This window comes from Bombus bifarius, unplaced genomic scaffold (genome assembly GCF_011952205.1).
Source record: "Bombus bifarius isolate JDL3187 unplaced genomic scaffold, Bbif_JDL3187 scf7180000008014, whole genome shotgun sequence".
In the NCBI taxonomy this organism is placed as follows: domain Eukaryota; kingdom Metazoa; phylum Arthropoda; class Insecta; order Hymenoptera; family Apidae; genus Bombus; species Bombus bifarius.
The window spans coordinates 1,513,015-1,533,419 of NW_022884390.1; the positions used below are offsets into that span (position 1 = coordinate 1,513,015).

General features: G+C 39.6%; 1 protein-coding gene across 1 annotated transcript; it reads right to left on the reverse strand.

Annotated features, from left to right (window-relative positions):
* Positions 1-742: 742 nt before the first annotated feature.
* On the reverse strand, positions 743-8,165 carry LOC117206959 (ras-responsive element-binding protein 1). Its single transcript, XM_033446701.1, has 5 exons — positions 8,126-8,165; positions 7,520-7,597; positions 6,432-6,505; positions 1,844-6,229; positions 743-1,625 (listed from the first exon to the last, which is right to left on the reverse strand). The coding sequence occupies exons 1-5, from the start codon at positions 8,163-8,165 to the stop codon at positions 1,059-1,061; spliced, it is 5,145 nt and encodes a 1,714-aa protein (XP_033302592.1). The 3' UTR covers positions 743-1,058.
* Positions 8,166-20,405: the final 12,240 nt, after the last annotated feature.

Sequence of the window (20,405 nt, forward strand, 5' to 3'; positions counted from 1 at the left end):
GTGTAAGCTTATTAGAAACGTGTGATTCACACGTATTTGTGGTTATAATATGTACATAATAGAGAGAGATACGCGGAAATATTTTAGCCCATGTTTCGTGTGGGCGCGAGAGATTAGAAGAAAGAGAAGATAGAAAAAAAAGAGGAAAGTAGGTACTTAATTGACGCGAATATAAGCGAAAGTGGCTTTGCGTTGTTTTTGTCAATTCTCTTTTTTGTTTTTGTCATTTCTCTTGACTCGAACAAAGCATGACAATTTGATGAAATTTTATTGAAATAGGCCCTTAATTCGCTTATGTTGTTAAAAATCATCGAAATTCACCCACAATATAATCATAGATTTAATTTCATGTAATTTGAAAGGTATATTTTTATCGACATCAATGACGTCAGTTATAGTTTAAAAATATCATCAAACAATTCATGTTTGTTAAAGGAAAAAGAAATTTACTAACGTCAAATTATAAAAATGTGTGAAATTAAGATAAAAGGTCTTGTGTTTATTAAATTTCTTCTTCTGGAACACGATGAATATTTTGTAAGATGATATTTTAAACAATCAGTCTGATGTTCAATAAAAATAACCAATAATAGAGAGTGCGTTTATTTGAAAAGATGTCCAATTCACTCGAATTATCTGGAAATCTTATGAAACCATCGATGTATCGAGTGAATTGTAACATATGTAAGAAACGACTACAATACTTTTGTAGTCACGCAAAAATGAATTACTACAATAAGTATTGCTATATAAAAAACATTGATATATTGTTGTATTTCTTCATTTTTTCAACAAATTTTTGTTAATTAAATTAACTATCAAGTAAATAACAATTAAAAAGGGCTAAAAGAAAATCAAAACTCAATTTTTAACAATATTTATCAATTTATCATACTTATTAACACGCATGCACACTTTTGTTTCTCAAATAAGTACCTACTTACACTATCTCTATTATACAAAGATCAACTTATCGATTGACTTTCATACACGTAAATGGGGGAGGAACCTAAGGCACGATCGTGAAATGTCCAAAAAAAGCAACAGCTGATTCTACTTCACTCATGGCTACGCTTTACTCCTAATAACTTGGCGGCGTCATCAGCGGATGCCTGTAGTACTCTGTCGATGAAACTCTTGTCTCTTATTCCCAGCAGGTTCGAGATCAAATCATTATCCGTGCTCTCTGCATCTGGATTTGCGTTTGATGGAATACTGGCCAATTTTCCTGTCAGAGTGGTTAATTTCTCGTATGGATTGAATCTTATTAATCCACTCGGGGCTGCATCACCGGTCGCGACTGGAGTAACAGTTGGTAAAGAGATTCTGTCTTGAATACGGGAATTTGCGTTGTTGGCTGTCACCAGAATTTGTTGCTGCTGTTGACTTCGTGGTGTGATCGTAGGTGGCTGTGCAGGTGAATTTTCTTCATCTCCGCTTGTACCAACATACATGGTAGAATCAATGGACTCGTGCTTCTTTCTGTGCCGCAGCATACTATGTTTCAAGGTGAATCTCCTGCAGCATATATCGCAGGAGAAAGGTCGTTCTCCGGTGTGTGTTCTCATATGGCGCCGTAGATCCTCTGCAGACCAGAACCGCCTCATACAGAATGCACATACAACCTGGAAGTAATAAGAAATTAGTTATTTTAGTTGCAGTTCGCATGTTTGGTTAATCAGTCATCTGTTACGAAGTAACGCTACTTGCAATAGACTTGATACAGAGCGTAAGTTAACCATAGATAGACTTGATCTTAGGTAAAATAGTTCTATCTACGAATGATATTCACAACTTATTTACGCTCTGTATAAGTCTTTCTTAAAAAGGTAGACGTTCTTACCTTCCTGTTACTATAGTCTGGGAAACGTCCCCGTTTTTCTTCTCCGTCGCTGGTATGATGTTGCGGCGGTGGTTGTTGTTGGTCTTCAACCGCGTCGATGTCCATGTCCAGTGCCCCTTTCGCCACTAACATTTCGTAGGATTTTTTGTGGTTCATTTTGATGTGTTCGAGGCAGTCGTGTCGTTCTGCGAAACCACAATCGCACAAGTGGCACTTAAAAGGCACATCACTGGGCCCAGGTGATGATCTCGGTGAAGGTCTCCTTGACCTAGCTGTTTCGTTGGCCAATTGTGAAGCGCCAGAATTCGATTTGGTAAGTCCTGGCATCGAAGAAGTTTCTATCCCTTCAGACACGCTCGAAGACTGACTATCATAATCAGTTTGTTCGTTATTCGGCTTTGGACACTCCTGTGGACTGGTTTGAGGTTCACTGGATGGAGTGTCCGATCTGGTCTTCATCTTCCGAGCGTGTTTAGTGGAACGATGTTTCTTTAGGTTACCCAACGTTGAAAATGTTGAGCTGGGACACTGATTGCACTTGTAGGGTCTTTCAGGAACGTTCCTCATGGAGAACGAGTTACTATTGCTGATGACCGCTTGAGAATCTGGAGAAGAAGAGTTCCTAACTCTACGCATCTTGTTCGGATTTGCTTTATGTTTTCGGAGCAAATGACGGTCACAGTTGGATTTCGTTGTGAATAGCAACGAACAGTGAACGCACTGATAAGGTTTCTGTCCAGTGTGTGTTAAAATATGTCGTCTGAGAGACGAGGTCCATGGAAATGGTCGTTCACAGTATGGACAGATTACTCTGTTCGGGGCCATTGAATATGCAGATTTCTTCTTTTTTTTCTTCTTTTTCTTTTTTTTCTTCGACGCGTTCGTCGAATGTGATGAATTTACAGAGTCGGATTTCTCATCACTGCCAGAATTATTGCAATCACTGTTCGATGCTACTAGACCTTCTTCATCGCTTAAATACTGGGGTTGAAACTGCTGGTATTGTTGGGAGGCATTGTCTAACAGTTCTGACACGCTAGCGAGATCAGGTGCTCCATCCTCCATCTTCTCGCTGTTCATATTAACTGATTCCGTTTTGATCACTCTGTCAGGATTCTTTTCAACTGAATTTTCCGTCACAGTAGCCTTCTCCGTGTCAGATTTTTTCTGTTGTTCAGTAACAGTTTGTTTGTTCTTCTCCAGCTCAACATTTGTCTCGTTTGGGCCATCGTCTGAACATTCCATGGCTTCTTCTTTCACTACAGTTTCTTTCGTAGATTCTGTGGCTTCCAATTGTCCTCTCAACAGACTCTTCTCCTTTTGATCCTGAGATTCTTGATTTTCTTTCTCCTGTGGCCCTTCGTCTATGACCAGTTCTTCTTCAGAGTCATTGTCTTCCATTTTGTTTGCCTTTAATTGCTGTGCCAGGATAGCGTACTTCACATGGTCGGAGATAGAATGCCTCGTAAATTCCGGATTCGTTGACTGTTCCACTTTTGGCAGGATATTGTTGTACGATTGACTGCCTTGAGAAGTTGCCTGTCCAAGGTTTTGAATCAGCGTAGGATGGCTGGAAGGTGGTCTTCCCCTTGTCGAGTGACCTCCTCTGGGTCGCTGGCTCCAGTGCTGAGGATGTTGTTGTTTAATGTGCCTTTCCATATTGCTCCTCAAGGTAAATCTCGCTGAGCAATGTTCACAGGTAAAAGGCCTCTCAGTTCTGTACCTTCGTTGCTTTTGTTTAGGCATCAGGACTCCATTTTTGATCACCATCTTCACAGAATTGGACGAGGGGAGATTGTCTGATTTATCGCGGGTTGTTAGACTCTTGTTGGCCATCTTAGAAGATATTAATTTGGCATATTCACTTTGGTCGGTTGTTGAATGAGACTGGGAATTCATGTCTCTGTTTTGAGAAAAAGTGGTAAATCCCGCGCTACCTATGGGTGGCTCCACCAAAGTACCTCCACTTGTCAACTGTAGACCTCTGACCAATTCCTTCTGTAATCTTTCCTTCATAGAGAAATCCTGGCCAAAGACATGAGGATTGAACATGTACGGTGGCAATATTCCAGCTCCTACGCTACCAGGGAATGTACCGAAGTTTCTGTAGATTGCGTTAGCGTACAGAGCTTCCAGAGATGTAGGTTGAGAGCTACCCTGGCCAGCCTTCAACAAAGCCTCGGTCAACAATAATTGACTGGTAGCACTGTACAAATCTTTTTGGTTTTTTCCAAAATGTTCGTGAGCCGCGGCGAAGTTATCGTCCTCCTTCTCCTTCGACTTCTTGCTGAGATCCAGTACGTCCATGGAAAGGTCCAACGGACCGTCTTCGCCTATGTTTTCCGATATGTTGAGACCTTTCTTTAAATTCATAGGACTAGCTTGTATTCTTTGGTGCGAATCTGTTTTGGTTTCTGTGACTAGAGATACGCTACCCTCGGACGATCTCGACTCCAAATCGTCGTCCAACTTCGAATAATCCGATTTGGCATCTTGACCAGGTTTTGTCTCCTCGGAGTTCCTTTGGGTCAGCTCCAAAGGCTGACCATGTCTTGAAAACGCATCATTTTTTTCAAAGTGGCTAGTGCTGTATATCGACATCGAGGAATTTTGCAGCTTCGCCTCTTCTATTATTCTGATCTCACCTCTTACCTCCATAGAAACCGGAGGATAATGCATTTGCGCCTGGTGGTGAAGATCTTCGCGTTCTTGCGGATATACCAGGCTCTTCCTCACTTCATCCTTCAAAACTCTGGGTGAGTTTCCACGTTCCACGTTCTCGTTCGTAGAATCTTCATTTGGATGATAGATGAGAACGCTCTTAATGTCTTCTCTTGTCAATTTTCCATGTCGGTTTCGTACATGGCGCTCACAATTTGCTTTAGTTGTGAAAGCGTAATTGCAGAGAGAGCATTCGTAAGGTCTGTCGCCATTGTGAGACCTCAGATGCCTCACCAGAGTCGCTTTATCAGTGCTGGTATAAGGGCACATATTACAAGGATATGGCATGCCAGGTCCCACGCCCATGTGCGCCCTGTTGTGACCTTTTAGGGCTCTTAGATTAGGAAATATCGAGGAACAGAGCCTGCAAGGGAACTCCCCTTTCAATTTCATTTTTCTGAACTCTGCAGAAAACGCGTCTTGAGCTTCCTCCTCGTGGTACTCTGTGCAATACGTACTTGAACTACCAGAAGAGTTTACACTGGTATTAAATTTGATGTTGTTCTCGGGTGTGCTGGTGTCTGATCGAAAATTCTGTAAGATAGGTCCAGAGGTGACAGATATGATACTCTGGATATCGGCAAGATCTTTGCCTTCCTTCGCTTCCCTCAAAGCAGCCTTGTTTTGAAGATCCAAGCCAGCGAAGAAATCGTCTCTTCTCGATTGGCTATCGTCGGTTGTTCTGCTTTGCAAATTCATCGTGCCGCAGTCAGTTTCGTGGGCGTCCAACGCGGATCTACAAGGGAATGCCCGCAGACATTTGGAGCATTGGAATTTGGCTACCTCGCCAGAAGCTGGCCGGTGAAGCGATTGTTCGCAGACAGCTCTAGCTATTGCTGGGAACTTATCGGACGAGAAATCAACGAACGTTAAATCGTTGAAACCTACTATCGAGTTTCTCAGATTTCTCGTGGTATTTCCCAACGAGTGTTCCGCGAAATGTATCATGAACCGATGCAGATTCAGTACTCTGTGGTTTTTGAACGACAAGTTGCACGTGTCGCATTTCGCGGGGAATTCCGGATGACTTCGTTCCAGATGCGATTCTAAGATGGCGCCAGTGGCAAAATCCTGTCGCCCGCATACTGGACAATTGTAAACGTTCTGGTTGTCGTCCGATCTCGATTTCATCTCGCTTCTCGAGCTACTTAGAAGAATCTTGTGCCTCTTTTGTGTTTCGCTGTCGCTCGCATAGTTAGGATACTTTCTCTTTCCAGTTAACGACGAGGTCTGTTCCTCGTCCCGTTTGTCCCCGATATTTGGCGAGTTTCTTTTTGTGATCTCGTTGTTGTTGTATTCCTCGAGATGTCGCTGCCTGGATGATTTGTCCGAGTCGCTGCTACCCTCGGAGTCTGTGCAGCTGTTAGGCGAGGCGCCTCTGTGCGCTGTCCTCAAATGCCTGTTCATATTGCCGTTCGTAGTGAACGCCATCTCACAGTACTTGCATTTGAACGGCCGTTCCCCGGAGTGCACCAACACATGTCTGTCGAGGGAACTTGCAGAGCTCAGCACCTTATTGCACACGCCGCAGCAATAGTCATCCTCGCCGCTACAGTCTGTGCTGCGAGGCGAATTATGGCCGCGTAGGTGGTTCGTTAACTCCCTGGAGGTGGGCAAAACGGTCGAACAAGCTGGACATGGGTGTGCGCTTTCTGGTAGTTCAACCTGCAGAAACAAGTACGGAGACTGTTAAACGAGTTTGATTCTCGAATAGTAAATAAAATAATATATAGCGGAGTATTTAAAGATAATTAATAGCTATACACGTTAGGTGACAAGTTATGGTGATAGATGGCGACAACGGAGTTTGTTAAATAGGTACTTTTATATTACTTGACTGGACTACTTTTATGCAATTTGAACTTACACTAGATGGTGAGGATGCAGCATCAGCTGGTGCTTCGTTCTCATTTTCCTGGGTGGGTCCGTTCTTAACAGTAACTGAAACATAAAGGAAAATCACTGTAAGACGGTTGCAATCTATATTAATATCTTGATACTTGATTTAAAGTCGAGACAACGTTGTCTATACCCTTCTATATTGTTCAAATTTTCTTTAGAACTTATATATCCTAACCTATTGTCTTATTATCCTAACTACAGTATCAATCCTTTGATATCTGATATCGATACATTTTTAGGCTTACAGAGTGATAATCTTTCTGCGTAAAAAAACAAAATAAATAAATTCCATCGAGATATTGGCTTTTAAGATGTCGATGATACATTTGTCTTCGTTGATTTATCATTACTTTCACATCGTTCATTCATATAACGATTCTAATATAACTATATTAGATAGGATTATTTTCCAAAATATATCGAATAAGAGAAGTTTCTTCTACGAGACAAAGATCATCGCTGTACTTGGAAGTAGGTTAGAATTTTCAGCTGTTCTATACGCGTAACTAACCGATAGCAATTTCATCTGGCTCGATAATGGGTTATTGTTTGTAAATTTTTTAAATTGTAGCAAGCGAGCGATACGATCGCGTCATAGAAATAGACGCGAACCACGCGCGTCTTCCGGAAGCTGATAGAACGACCGCAAAGAACGCCTCGAGGCTGCTACGATGACACTTATCAGCTACTTGAACCACAATCGTCCTTATTTACTAAGTTTTTTCTATTCTGCAGGCTACCGTTGGAGCAAACTTCCGAGAACGATATGATGTCGAAAATAATGTCCAGTATCGTTACAAAAATATTACAACATCGATACGACGTTCATATAGATGTTAATTTCGTAGCCGCTAAGCGTCTCGTCGTTTGAAATTATCGATTGTGTGATTTGTTAAAAATCGACGATAATTCAGTTATTATTATTTCCGAACTCTTATTACGATTTGCGTTATATCGATAAACTTCAGATATTATTACTCGATGAAATATCTGAAAGCGACGACATTCGGAGATTATATTATTAGACGTGTCTGAAGCGTATCGTTAAGTTACCTGAAACGTTGAAGGGTTCTGTTATATCGACTGACGTAACTAGAAATTTTATCTGCGTATCGAAACAATTCGAATGACCTAACAGCGAGATCAGTGTACACGTAATTATTTGCGATACAGATCATTTGTACCATCACGATCGTTCAGCGAAATCGACTTGTCCTAATTCGAATCCACGAAACCGCAACCACGAAAATTCACTGGGAACCGCAAACGAAACCGATGAGAAGCAAACATTGGATGAAACAAACTAAGAGCAACTCGTCTCGAAGTATCAATCGGTAATCTTATAAAGAACGAATGCAGAACTACGCTGGAATGGAAGAACTACGCTGCGATTGCGATATACGAATAAACAACGGTGAAATATGAGGAAATAGCGCGTTCGAGAGCTTTTGAAAATAAAAATTCCAGTAGCGCAAACGAACGTGATCTTGTACGATCGGCTTTATCTCGCTCGAGCGTTCTCTTTTCATCCGACAAGAAAGCAGATTAAGAGCGGCAACGACAACGTCGTGCGTCGTCGATTCGAGCCGTAACACGATACAGGCGAAACATCTTTGCTCTGTTATCGACGATCAATCGTTAGATCGACTCTAACATTACCGAGAAGACTGAAGATTTCGTAGATGTTTTTTAACCTCATATTTCCTCTCCTGTGCAGTTTCGTCGTTCGTCGTTGTATAAGCGGAGATCGTCGATCGTAGAAATACGTTTTTGTTGGACAGAGAGGGAAGAATGTGAAAAAAGCAGAAAGAGTATGAAGAAAAAGTTAAGACGAATAAACCTGTGATAAAAGCTCGGTAGAAATACCGAACGATCTTCTATCGTTCTCTTATCTATATATCTGAGTAATATTTAAGTGCAATATTATCGCTATTTTAATCTATGAAATATTCAAAGTTTCCATTATGTCAAATCTCGTTACAACGTTACACGCTCAAGAAGAAAAGTGTAACGCTATCAAAATGATCTTGCAACACGTGTGTTCGATATACAGTTAATCTTTGCTTTTAATTCTACGAATTGAATAATTCATTCGAGCTTCTTTGCCATTTAATCGTCTTGCACAGACCTAAATGTAATTTTACCGCGATCATGTTGATGCGTTCTGCGGCAAATTGAAATATGCAAGAATGTATATGCACGCTAGATAAACAGACTATATATTTCAAATGAGATTCTCTGTTTCGTTCATAATTATATTCGTAATTACAAAACGAGTACATAAACGTAATTACCGTACATATGTATCTAGATATAAACATTTCTAACTATCATAGTACTTCATAGTTACCTACAATTAATAAAAATACAACATTTCTACCAACATTTCTGCCAATGTATAAATATATAATTATATAACTAAATGTAAATATAATTATATCTCTAAGTATAACAAATTGCCATCGGAATTTCCATCCCTGAAACTTCTCGTCGTAAACGTGTACTGCACCTGTAAACAATTCCAAATCGTTTCAAGCGTCTGATTTTAATAAGACGACGAGCCTATAGAAACCTAGCGGACAAATTGCTGGCACAAGAACAGGCCCGGTCTTCGTCGATTCGATGGCAGGACGAGAGGAACAGGTGCGATTAAAGCCGGTCTCACACGCCTGGCATTCCGCTGACAAACGCGTCGGCCAGGTGACTCGATTCATGCGCGTAAATCACGCGGGCCAAACGGGTTTTCGGCCAGTTTAACTCTACTCCGATTTAACTTGCGGTTTGCGTCCACGTTTAGCGGACAGGTTGGCGTTTAAGCGCGCGAATAAATTCGACACGAATGATGTACGTGGACGACCGCCACGACCTAACCTCCACTCGTTTCTCGTTTCGTCGCGTTTAAAGCTTCGTCCACAAGAGCGAGCACTGTGCGCACGATAGGGCCACCATAAGTCAAACACCGGTGAAAATCGCTTAATATGATCAAACGAGACGATTCAACGTAGGCGATGAAAGATTCGTTGATCGAAACGATGTGATGGAGGATAGAGAAAAGAAAGAAAAAAAGTATATAGGATGATTCTTTGATCGATCGTTTAGTGCGAATATCTCGGTAATATTCTATTAGGTTGGCAACTAAGTGATTGCGGATTTTGTCATTAGGTTGTATTGTCACTTAGTTGCCAACCTAATAAATTTCGATCGATCGCGATTTGACTGTAGTTTTGAAACAGGTTTAGCCGAGGAATAAGTCGAGGAAGAACAATTCACGAAATAAAGTGGAAATAACGTGGTGACGAGGCGACAAAGCTCGATGATCTACATATATTGGATATATGTTTTGATATTGCGTTTCTGGGATAATCGCGTTTGGAATATGCTGTTGCATTTTGCGCTCGAAAAGCCACAGTATCGATATATGTCAGAAGCATCGTGTAAGTCGTTATTTTTATTAGTTGGTTGGTATCGTCATAGTTTGTATAAATGTTCAGTTTGAATTTGTCTATGTATGTAATTGGGTGAGGATCATAACGTTACGATTTTGAACGCGATTTCGATGTGAATTTGAATGAATTCGAACATCGAAATTTGAACATTCATTTTATGTGATAGTATAATATTTATTAATATTATATTTCCGATCTTCGAATTTGTATTAGGTTGTCCGTAAAGTTTCTTTCGTTTTGTAAGGAAATAATAGACGCACGATGTTTTTTGTTTTACATTAGTTTATTGAATTATACACGAACGTAATAATAGAAATAGAAATGGATCATACGTAATTCAATAAAATAATATAAAACAGAAATTCTTGTTCATCTATTACCATCTTATGAAACGAAAAAAACTTGTCGGATAACCTAATACATAAATAGGTAGACAATATTTGAATGTTTGAATTGAAATCGAAGTATCTGTACTTTTCAATTACTTCAATCTCTCCATTTAAATGAGAAATGATTTAAACGATTGAAATATTTCAGCACGAACCTGAATTTTCTGCATCGGCAAACGCTTGGATATAACGTTGGCTTGTGAATATTTCGATATAGATCCGAGCACGTAACACGATTTCGCATAGTCGAAGATAAATGTCGATTCGAATTTGAGGATTCTTTAAAGGATATTTTTATTGAAGAAGTTACTTTTTACCAAGCAACGTACGAGTGGTAAATATTCAGTGGAAATACGAGATGTAAAGTTGGCAAATAGAAATGATATGTTTTCAGTTCTTAGAAGATGTTCATATTTTGTAAAAATTATTGAAGAGCATTTGAAACGCAGGTGATCGATTCTTCAAGTTCAAGATTATCTATTTGATGGCGCCAGATACCTATGTAAGTATAGGAAATGTTTAAAGGGTAACAACGTGCTCGCAAAAGCCTGCCTGATAACTTGTTGCTGCAAAGTAAATAAACATTTATCTAGCTGGCAAATGAAAAAACCTACTTATCTTTTGCGCAAGCGTGACTACCTTCTTATCTGGATTTCGAGAAATTTCGTTTTTTAAGTATTATCTCGAATGATATGTTACAGTCGACCGACACCTCGCATCCAGCCGATCAACGTTGAAAAATCAAGTCCACGTTGAAAGATTAACTTCAAATTGATCGATAACAGATTATACGTTTAATCGATAAGCCAACAAAAATTTCGCCACCGCTAAGCATCGAAGACTGAAAGAAGCGCAAAAATTGGCAATTTCAGACGTGAACATTTTCAGTCTGCAATTTGTTACGTTCGGTTGAAATCACGCACAGTTACGTATTGGGTTGTCCGAAAAGTTTCTTTCCTTTCGTAAGGGAATAACAGACGCACGATGCTTTTTGTTTTATATTAATTTATTGAATTATGCACGAACGTAACAATAGAAATAGAACGAAATGGTCAGACGTAATTCAATAAAATAATATAAAATAGAGATACGAATCTTAGAACAGGATATTTAAGTTTCTTTGTAAAAATTGCGATTTAGCTTCTATGTACGTGTGCAGTAGTAGTAGTAGTAGTTTATTTGATTTATTTTTTAGTTTTTATAAGGAAGAGAATTTGGCTCAGGCACATACGTAAATATTTAATATTTTTTCAGCCCAATGATTCAGGCCAAATACTCGCAAAATGGTAAAAGACGATCGGAAACTGCAGGAAATGGTAAAAAGCGAGAAAAGTGCGACGAGGAGTCACGTGAAACGAGAGAAGACAACGCGAACGATCAGGTGGCCGCTAACTCTGTTTAGGAATTCGAGTGAAAAATTTCACGTAGTTGCAACTGTCCGATATCGAAAATTGGAAGAGATTAGAAAATAATATAAATCAGTTGACTGTCCGCTATAAATATCGGTGGCGTATGAAATCGAGGAGAGACACGGAGCAGGCGAGTCTGGTGAAATTCGGAACAGATCCGTCCGTCCTGACAAGTGGAAATCCAGCTGCTTTCCATTTCTAACGATCGCCGATCGGAGACCAATGGTTACGAGGCTCTGTCAACCACGAAAACCGATTTCTATTTTCTTCCCCGGCCACTTCCACCTGTCGATCGAAACTTACGACACTTTCGACCATCGACGATTTCTAACAGCAAAGATAAAAAAAAGTTCCATTTAATTTAAGTTTCGTTCATTTTGGGAAGTTTCTTCTTACGAAGAAAGAATTTTCTTTTACAGATACGAAGAAGAAGAAGAAGAGAAGAGGCGTGGAACGTTTCTTCCAGTCGCAGCGTAGAAGATCGATAAGGTTTCTTCTTCTTTTAATCGTCGCGCTTCGATGAATGACAATATTTTTTCGATTACGTTCGCGTTGTTGTTGATTCAGCAGAGTTCAGAGAAACGTACGCCATGGTTAGAAACGATGACAACGCTCCTACGTCGATTATGTCGAACAGAACTTCTGCAAAGTGTCTTCGACCAAAGATTCCATTATTCTCGACGATTCTCCGAAACGATCGTTCTCTTCGATGGAAATAAATCGTTTCGTAATTTTCGTTTATTCGAATTCGATCAGTTTGTCGATCCGTTCGGATCACTGTAATCTTCAGTTTCCGTAGACCGAACTCGCGAGAGAAAAATCTATGTAAACGGAAACAAGTAAACGTGTTCGATGATAAAAATTGGCGGCAAATTTACAATGTTCAAAAATTGTATAATATGTTACGAAGAGAAGGAAGTTAAGCGCGAAATTAGACTAAAGCGATCGAACGTAAGGTTGAAAGTTACGCGTTGTTTGTCGAGATATCAGTGCGAAGATATTTTTTACGAGATCGTTCGTTAGATTTTCTACGATTTTCGATCGAGAATGATGTTTCGTTATCGGCATTTGTTTCTCGAAGTTATCAGAGATTTCGATCGTTGGACGCGGAAACGATCGAGAGAGCGAAAATTGAAAATGATCGAAGAAAAATGTTGACGGGTGACGAAACGATGTTGTGAAATCGATTTATGAACGTTGCCGGTTTATTAAAGAAATATTTAGGAATATTGACCGCTGATCGGCCTTCGGTCACGAAAACTGATTTGTGTTACGTATTCCTCGAACCGGAAGTATTCTTCGAATCGTATATTCGATCGAAGAATCAAATCGAATTGAAAACACTTTTGGTAATTGTTGAACAAATACGAATGACACAGGTTTTCATTGATAATTTCAAATTTCGTGCCAAGTGAAAGAAATTCGATCTCGCTGTGTTCGAATTTTGTCAATATTTTTCATACTAAACAGCGTTCTTCGTTCCATAGAGAAATTTCATTCAAAATAAAAGATTACTCGAAAATCGAATAATTTCCTCAAACTTGCCAACGAAAATCAAAATTGTTAACAACGTTGCTCTATTTGTGCAACCTTCAAGTCTGCCATCAAGTTCTAATTTAGGTACTCGTACTTTGGATGTTCGGTTGCCAATGTACGATAACGCGAATCCATATTTTCATCGCAACCATAATTTCTAAAAAATGTTCATCTAACCTCAACTGTAGGAAAATCATCCCTTTCTATCATCGTTACATCGAATTTCATCCAATAACCTGTCATCATCCGGTCAAAGAAAACAGAGATTTCTAAAAACTGTTCACCTAACCTCAACTGTAGATAAATCACCATTGTCAAACTGCATCCAATAAACTGTCATCGTTCGGTTAAATAAAGCAAGATTTCTAAGAAAAAGTTCACCTAACCTCGACTATACAAAGTAGATAAACCATCTCTATCATTATTATATATATTAATGTTCACCTAACCTCACCTATTAGTCGCTGTTTGCTATCTTTATTAACGTGAAATCCAGCCAGCGCCAAACTAGAAATAGGGCAGAAGAAACAAAATAAAACGTCTAGAAGATATCGCAAATGAACAAAAATTCGCTTGTAGCCAATTCCTTTCGGTTGTCAATCTCGGCATCGAGATGTTTCTCGAATAATTTTTCAGCGATAAGATACAAAACGGTATAGCGTACGTATCGCCATTGAGCAGAAAGGGTCTTTCTTTAAGGGCCGTGCGCCACGCCCTGTATCCGCAATGCACCCCCTGCGAGAGAGTTCATGTTGCAGGGAGTCGTGGAAAAGGGAGCAGTGTCAGTCCATCGAGGGCGTACATGCGCACTTCCGCCAACCGGCGCCTCCTACGAATCATAGTGATGCTGCGCTGAAGCATTGGTGGGGGAGATGCCCGCCATTGGCCGCTTCTCATCTGTCCAGAGCTTTTATCTCGTTCCCCTCTCCTTCGCTCCACTAACTTCCCTCTCTCTGCTACGCGTCCCCTTTTCTCCTCGTTTCTCTATCTCTCGCTCGTATTTCAGAACGTTTTCCCTCTCTCTCTCTCTCTCTCTCTCTGTTTCGTTACATATATACATATTTTTTCTTTTTCTCTCCTTCGTTATATACATATGCCTGTCGTGATATTTACTTGCCTTCCTGAAAGGCGAGTTTTTAAACGCTGGGATACAAAAAGGTTCTTTTACCCGATAGATTTGAAAAAGAAGGCAATGAACTCGACGTTTCCGTAGCTTGTCAATGGCCTCTGCACCATCCTTCCTAGGTGAAATTTCTTGCTTCGAGACCGAATCATGTCGAGGGATGCTGTGTGGAGACTTTGGAATTTTTTGAGGTTATGAGTTTACGTAGCATCTACCTATATCGCTGTTGCGTTTCTTTTAGGTTGCTTGATTTATTGTCCTTGCCTTTTGGATCGGTGTCGTGATTAAACCTAACCTTAAAACTTTTACCTCAATTTCATGCTGCGATACTGATCGTCGAAAAAATCGACGCCGATGTAGTCGCGTGATGCTGAATCGGCGGTAGGAATTTTTATTTCCTTTCTATCAAGCTTCGTGAATCACGAAGTAAAGAGATTTATGACGACGAACATAACGAACAAAGTTCCACGTATTTCATCCGGGGAATGTTTTGCTTTGCTGTTAACTTGTTACTACTTTCAACGGCAATAGTATACGTATATACAAGACTAGGCTAAAAAAACAATGTACATATTACTTAGAACAGTCGCTATCAAGACTAACCTCAAATCGTCAGTCCGCGGGTTTTTCTGCATCTACGACAAACTGAAAAATGCAAACATATATATAACATGCACGACGTAACAAAAACTATATGAAACACCCGAAATTACACGTAACGTGTAAAATATAAGAACCATATAAAAATCTGAAATCCATTAGAATAGTCAACATGTCGGACAATGCTCTATCTAGGTTATATTTTCTCAATCATCTTGCCGAAGATACGAATCTGCGCATAGATATCCGCAGTCTGTTTATTATTATACACCTAGCATTACCATAACGTTAGACATTAACGTTCCTGTATATAGAACATTGCCAGGACATTTTATATTTTTCCACACGAATAAACTTTTATACGATGTAATTCCTACACGACGTACATATAAATTCACTTTACGCATATTTCCACCTTTTCCTCGGTTCTCTATGCTCTCATCTTCCTCTACCTCCCCCCTCCCCGCACCATTCGTTTTCTTCACTCGTCTCGTCTCTTCGAGCGAGTAGCTCGTCGTCGTCGTCGTCATCGTTGTCGTCCAGGCTCGCTCTTTCCCTAGCTCTCCTCTCGCTCTCCTCTCTCTATCGTTCCCCCCACTCACCCCCTACGTCCCCGCTCTCTTCACGCTCGGATACACCCACGCAGCACCACGCAGGAGAAGCAAAGATGGCGGTCGGTTAGTGTGTTTCGAGAGTCGTAGCCCTGACAACCTTGGACTTACCCAGCCGTAACACCCTGCCACCCTCTATGCGCTCTGGGTGACACATACGCTCTCTTTTTCTCCCATCTTTTTCCTTTCTAGTACTTTTTCGTCTCTCTCTGTGGTATACGAGCCCCCACGGAAGTCATAGTCGATCGATCTCACTTTTGGATGAGCTTTCCAATTTCATTACGCAGGCGATTTTAATTCCAAATTGCGAGTAACATTTCATTTAAAACTGACAGGTTGTTCGATCACGGGAAATTGGATATCGTAGCGACAGTTTTATTTTGCGCTTTGGTCATTTCGGTATTCGTGGGATACAGCGTGTTTTTAAATGTCCACGTATTAAATGCTTTACTTTCCATCGTGTTTCCGTTAACGTCTATTCGTCGTGGAAATTCGGTATATCCAGATTCTCAAAGTTTCTAACTCATTTGCGACGTTGGATGTTAGCAATGTTTTAACTTGTTTCGACTTCCAGAGTTCCCAGTTTTAGGGATTTTCGTATCAGTTCTAGGGAATTTTATGGTATGCACAGGCACATGGTTAAGTCGAAAATTGAACAATCGTTTCTCGCCACAGTTTTCTTCACGGTTAAAATTTCCAACATTAGATACGCGCAAGAATTTCCGCTACAGGTAAAAGTTTCCTAAATTTCGATACAAAATTCCAGAGACCATTCCGACGAGTCTAGTTATTTCAAAGTTTAACATTCTTTCTGATTCTCGCGGTTCCCAATGTATATTTCTTAGCTTCCAATCTTCTTCTAACTTCTAACCTAAGACGAGGCAAAATTCCTATTGGCCATTTATTCTGAATCGCAGCATATCCAAAAGAAACTATCTAATATCGAAATAAAATTCAGAATATCAATGCTAAACTAAAGGAGAGAAAAAATTCGAAATTTCCAACTCTCTCTCAATTACCTTCATCAGTCGATAAATAACGGATCGATGAACTTTTCTATCACGCACTTCCTATTTACGATTGCCTGTTTAATATTTTGTTCGCGAGTACATCTGATCTGCATACGTATACTAAATAAGAAGATGGCTGGACTAAGAATAACAAAGATGAACGTACTTGTACATATTCGTAAAATCCTAAGCATCCAACATCGTGATAGCCGATACCATCGTAACTTTCCTGTTTGTACATGGAACAACAATATTCTATCAGCCAGACTTTGTATAGTATGTAGCGAGATTAGATTCTAATTCTCTTGGGTCCAAAGTTTCCACGGAAGTATTAAGAGGCAACTCGATAGAAGACTTAGGTTCGCGACGATGAAAGATCGATATCTAAATTGTATCACACAGCCTTATCACGAGACTACTCCACATCCAGCTTTCGCTTCTCTTAATTCTGCCAGTAATCCGGCAAATTATTTCCAGCCATACGTTGATCAGTTCGATTAAACGAGCTTTAATCTGGTGACCTCGACGATCCACGTTCGGCCTGCACGATCAACGTCCTCGCTATCAAACTAATATACATCAAATTTGATCCTCAATTTACTCGTCTGTTTCCATCGACATTGTCCTGAATTGCTATAGGTAGCTAGATATCCGATACGTTTCTTCAGTTTCCATTTCATCGCGTCCGATCGATATTGATATTGTGTTCTCGCGACGAGCAAGTGCAGTCAACGTATTATTTCACGCGAACAGAAATTACAAATAAGAATTGTGTCGGAAGATACGAAAGAATCTTTGTACCGACCGAGACAAGGTCGCGAAAGACGACTATTATTATTATTATTATTATTATTATTATTATTATTATTATTATTATTATTATTGTTATGTATTATCTTTAAACGATGAAATTAATTTTGCTAAAAGCGTCACTCGAAATATCGTAGGCGAGAAGAAGAAAAAGAACGGAAAAGCGAAATTATTGTTATATATCGTAGCAATCATTGTATACGTATCATATTTTATATGAACGACTATATTACAATAATCACACGATTTCTTCGATCGGCTCCAACTTTTACGAAATATTACGATTACGAAATATATATATATATAGATATACAGGCGTGATTATCTCGTCGCAGCATGATCGACAGTCTTTCTCTGAAAACTTAGATCTGTACGTGTGTAAACACGGGAGTTGACCTCTAGATCACGGGAGCAAACAATGTAGAAGCAGTCTCTGGATCGTATCCGATTCTCCAAGACGACGAAAAAGTTTCATGTATTATGGATTTTTTCTTTGCTTCGTGTGTATTGGTTGTTTAGCTTGTTCCTTTCTGTTTGGAATTATTTTTAGAATTAAGAGAGTACAGGAAGAAAGTACGGCGGATTTCCAGCTATGGGAAATAGACTGAAGGAAAAACGACTCGTAGCGAAATTACGATAAGAGAAGTGCGTTCGTTGGAAGAAAAATTGTTTTTGCAAGAAATCCTGCGAAAATGTCAACTTTCCAATAATAATAAGAATATTATTAGATAAATGCTAATGCTAATAAATCTTAATTAATAAATTGATGGTAATAAGAAATGCACTGAAGTATATTCATTGTTTTCCTGATTTTTTCAAAAATGGACCCGTGCCATTTTCAAAATAAACGCTCCAATATAATTCTACTAAACTGTACCATACGAGCTTCTCCTTTTACTAGTGTCTTTCTTTGGTAAACATGTTTTTCAGGACAGTGCACCTTCGTACAAACGTGAAATGTCTGTGAAACGTCGCGGTGTCCGTCTCGACAGAGCAAAATGGATCGTCAAAATAATACAAAACACAAAACGTGGCGCGTCTATTATTTCCTTATAAAACGAAAGACCACCTAGTACATCGAACGAGACGTTATTTTCGATAGGATCAGAGTCGGATCCTATTTCCTTCAAATGTGTTTCGAGAAGAAGAAATCACGTAAAAATTCGATTTATCCGAATATTCACTCTGAATTCACTCTGAATATTCATTCTGAATCGAACAACGTTGAACGAGATAATTATTTTCCAGACAACGAGAAACGGTAGAATTCCATTTTTTCGCGCGTATCTATCGAGGAAAAAATTAAAAAAGAAGAAATAACGCCGCGAGAGAAGGTCGTTTTTATTAATAGAAATATGGCAAGCACGCACGTGAAAAATAGACGAATAATTGTCATAATATTCATAGTTAAGTGAGTATGGTTATAAAGAGCGTGTTCCTGTATGAATACTCAGTATTCCGCATGTTGCGTTACGTGCGTAAAACGCGTGCACGTTTTATTACATTGTTTATCGTGTATTCAGACTATGTAATCGTTCGTATATCATCCTTATGGCGAAAAAATTAAAGTTATTATGTTAATCGTCATTTTTTTTCTTATTCATATAAACATAGCTCGATGAATGGTTTATTCAACATAATTTTTCGTAACTTTCGTAAATTTTTGCTCGAACCGTAGCAAAGTGCAGACGATCTCTTCCCTTCGACTAATCACGTCTAATAATATAAGAAATTCGGAAACCATCGGAAAATTCTCATCTCTGCTTTTTTCTAAATTTTCACTTTCCATTTCGCTCTGTACCTTTTTCGTTTATGCAGTTCACAGCTGCCCGACTACTGGTTTTTAATAGAAACGGGATAAACACAAAGAGGATTAAAGCGCGATAGACGCGGCGAGAACGTTCAAACGGCGAAGGAAACGCGTTTCTCACGTTTTCAAGATTTTCTTGGGAACACCGGGAGCGCGGCTTGGATCCATCCGTGCAACGAACGCATGAAAAATGAAAGGCAACGTTCGTCTGGCGGTCGGATCGAAGCGAGGAAAATTGTTTCTCAGGCCTGGCGGCGAAACCAGAACGAATCTTTAATCCTGATATTCTAATTTCTTCCGGCTCGTCCACGTTTTCTCCGTGCACGAGGAAATCTCGTTTTGCTTTCGGCCAGTCGAAACGCCTGGCGATCTTAACGAGCTGTTTCTCTCTCTGTTTCTAGCACGCCCATCCACGTTTCCCAGCTCGTTAATCGATATCAGCGAAACGTTTCCTGTTATCTTTCGGCCAATTCGTTTAAAATATACTTTTATCGGAAATAAACCGACCACGATCAAGAGATTCGGCGAATGTTTGACGAACACGTTTGTTACGATCGTTTCGCTCCAAAGATACTGTACGCAGTTGGAGAATTTGATTCGAGTTGAAGATTTGATACGGATCGGAATTAAACGCCGCGAGATACCAATTAAACGGCGTAAGGAAGATTTCTTTGAACCGGATTATCGAAACAGTTGAAATTCTTGGGAAACTCGAAGGTTTGGTCGAATTGCCCGATGGATAAACGCGGCTGAGACACGTTTAACGCGGATTCGATGGAAGGAAAATTGGAATTAATTTGTTTCTGTAAAAAGAAAAAGAAGAAATATAGCAGTGTGCAGTATGATAGTAATTTATAAATAATTGGAACTCTATCAAGCCTGTTTCGTAGGTAGATAGGATTTAATCCTGGCTATGAATCCTATTTCTCCAAGCAATCTTTCTTTGTTTTAGATTTTTAGTATAATGATATAATAATCAAATAATTGCAATAATCAATAATGGATTTACCATTAACCTTTCGCACTTCTATGTCGAGTGTGATTTGACGTCGGTTTTTATCTCAGCAGCTTCTCTGTCGAATCCCACTCGACATTTTCTCTCAAAATTTTCTCAACGAAAGGAAAGCAGGATTGTATCCTGGAAATTGTTTCAAGGTATATCAAACGTTTAAAAATTACAAAATACGATAATAGT

What these genes read in the sequence shown, in the direction of transcription:
- LOC117206959 (XM_033446701.1), bottom strand. Translation starts at nt 8,165, where the DNA reads ATGAGGTTAAAAAACATCTACGAAATCTTCAGTCTTCTCG. An exon ending in CGAAATCTTCAGTCTTCTCG is followed by an intron (nt 7,598 to 8,125) that starts GTAATGTTAGAG and finishes TCTCGCTGTTAG; the next exon opens with GTCATTCGAATTGTTTCGAT. An exon ending in AGAACCCTTCAACGTTTCAG is followed by an intron (nt 6,506 to 7,519) that starts GTAACTTAACGA and finishes TTTATGTTTCAG; the next exon opens with TTACTGTTAAGAACGGACCC.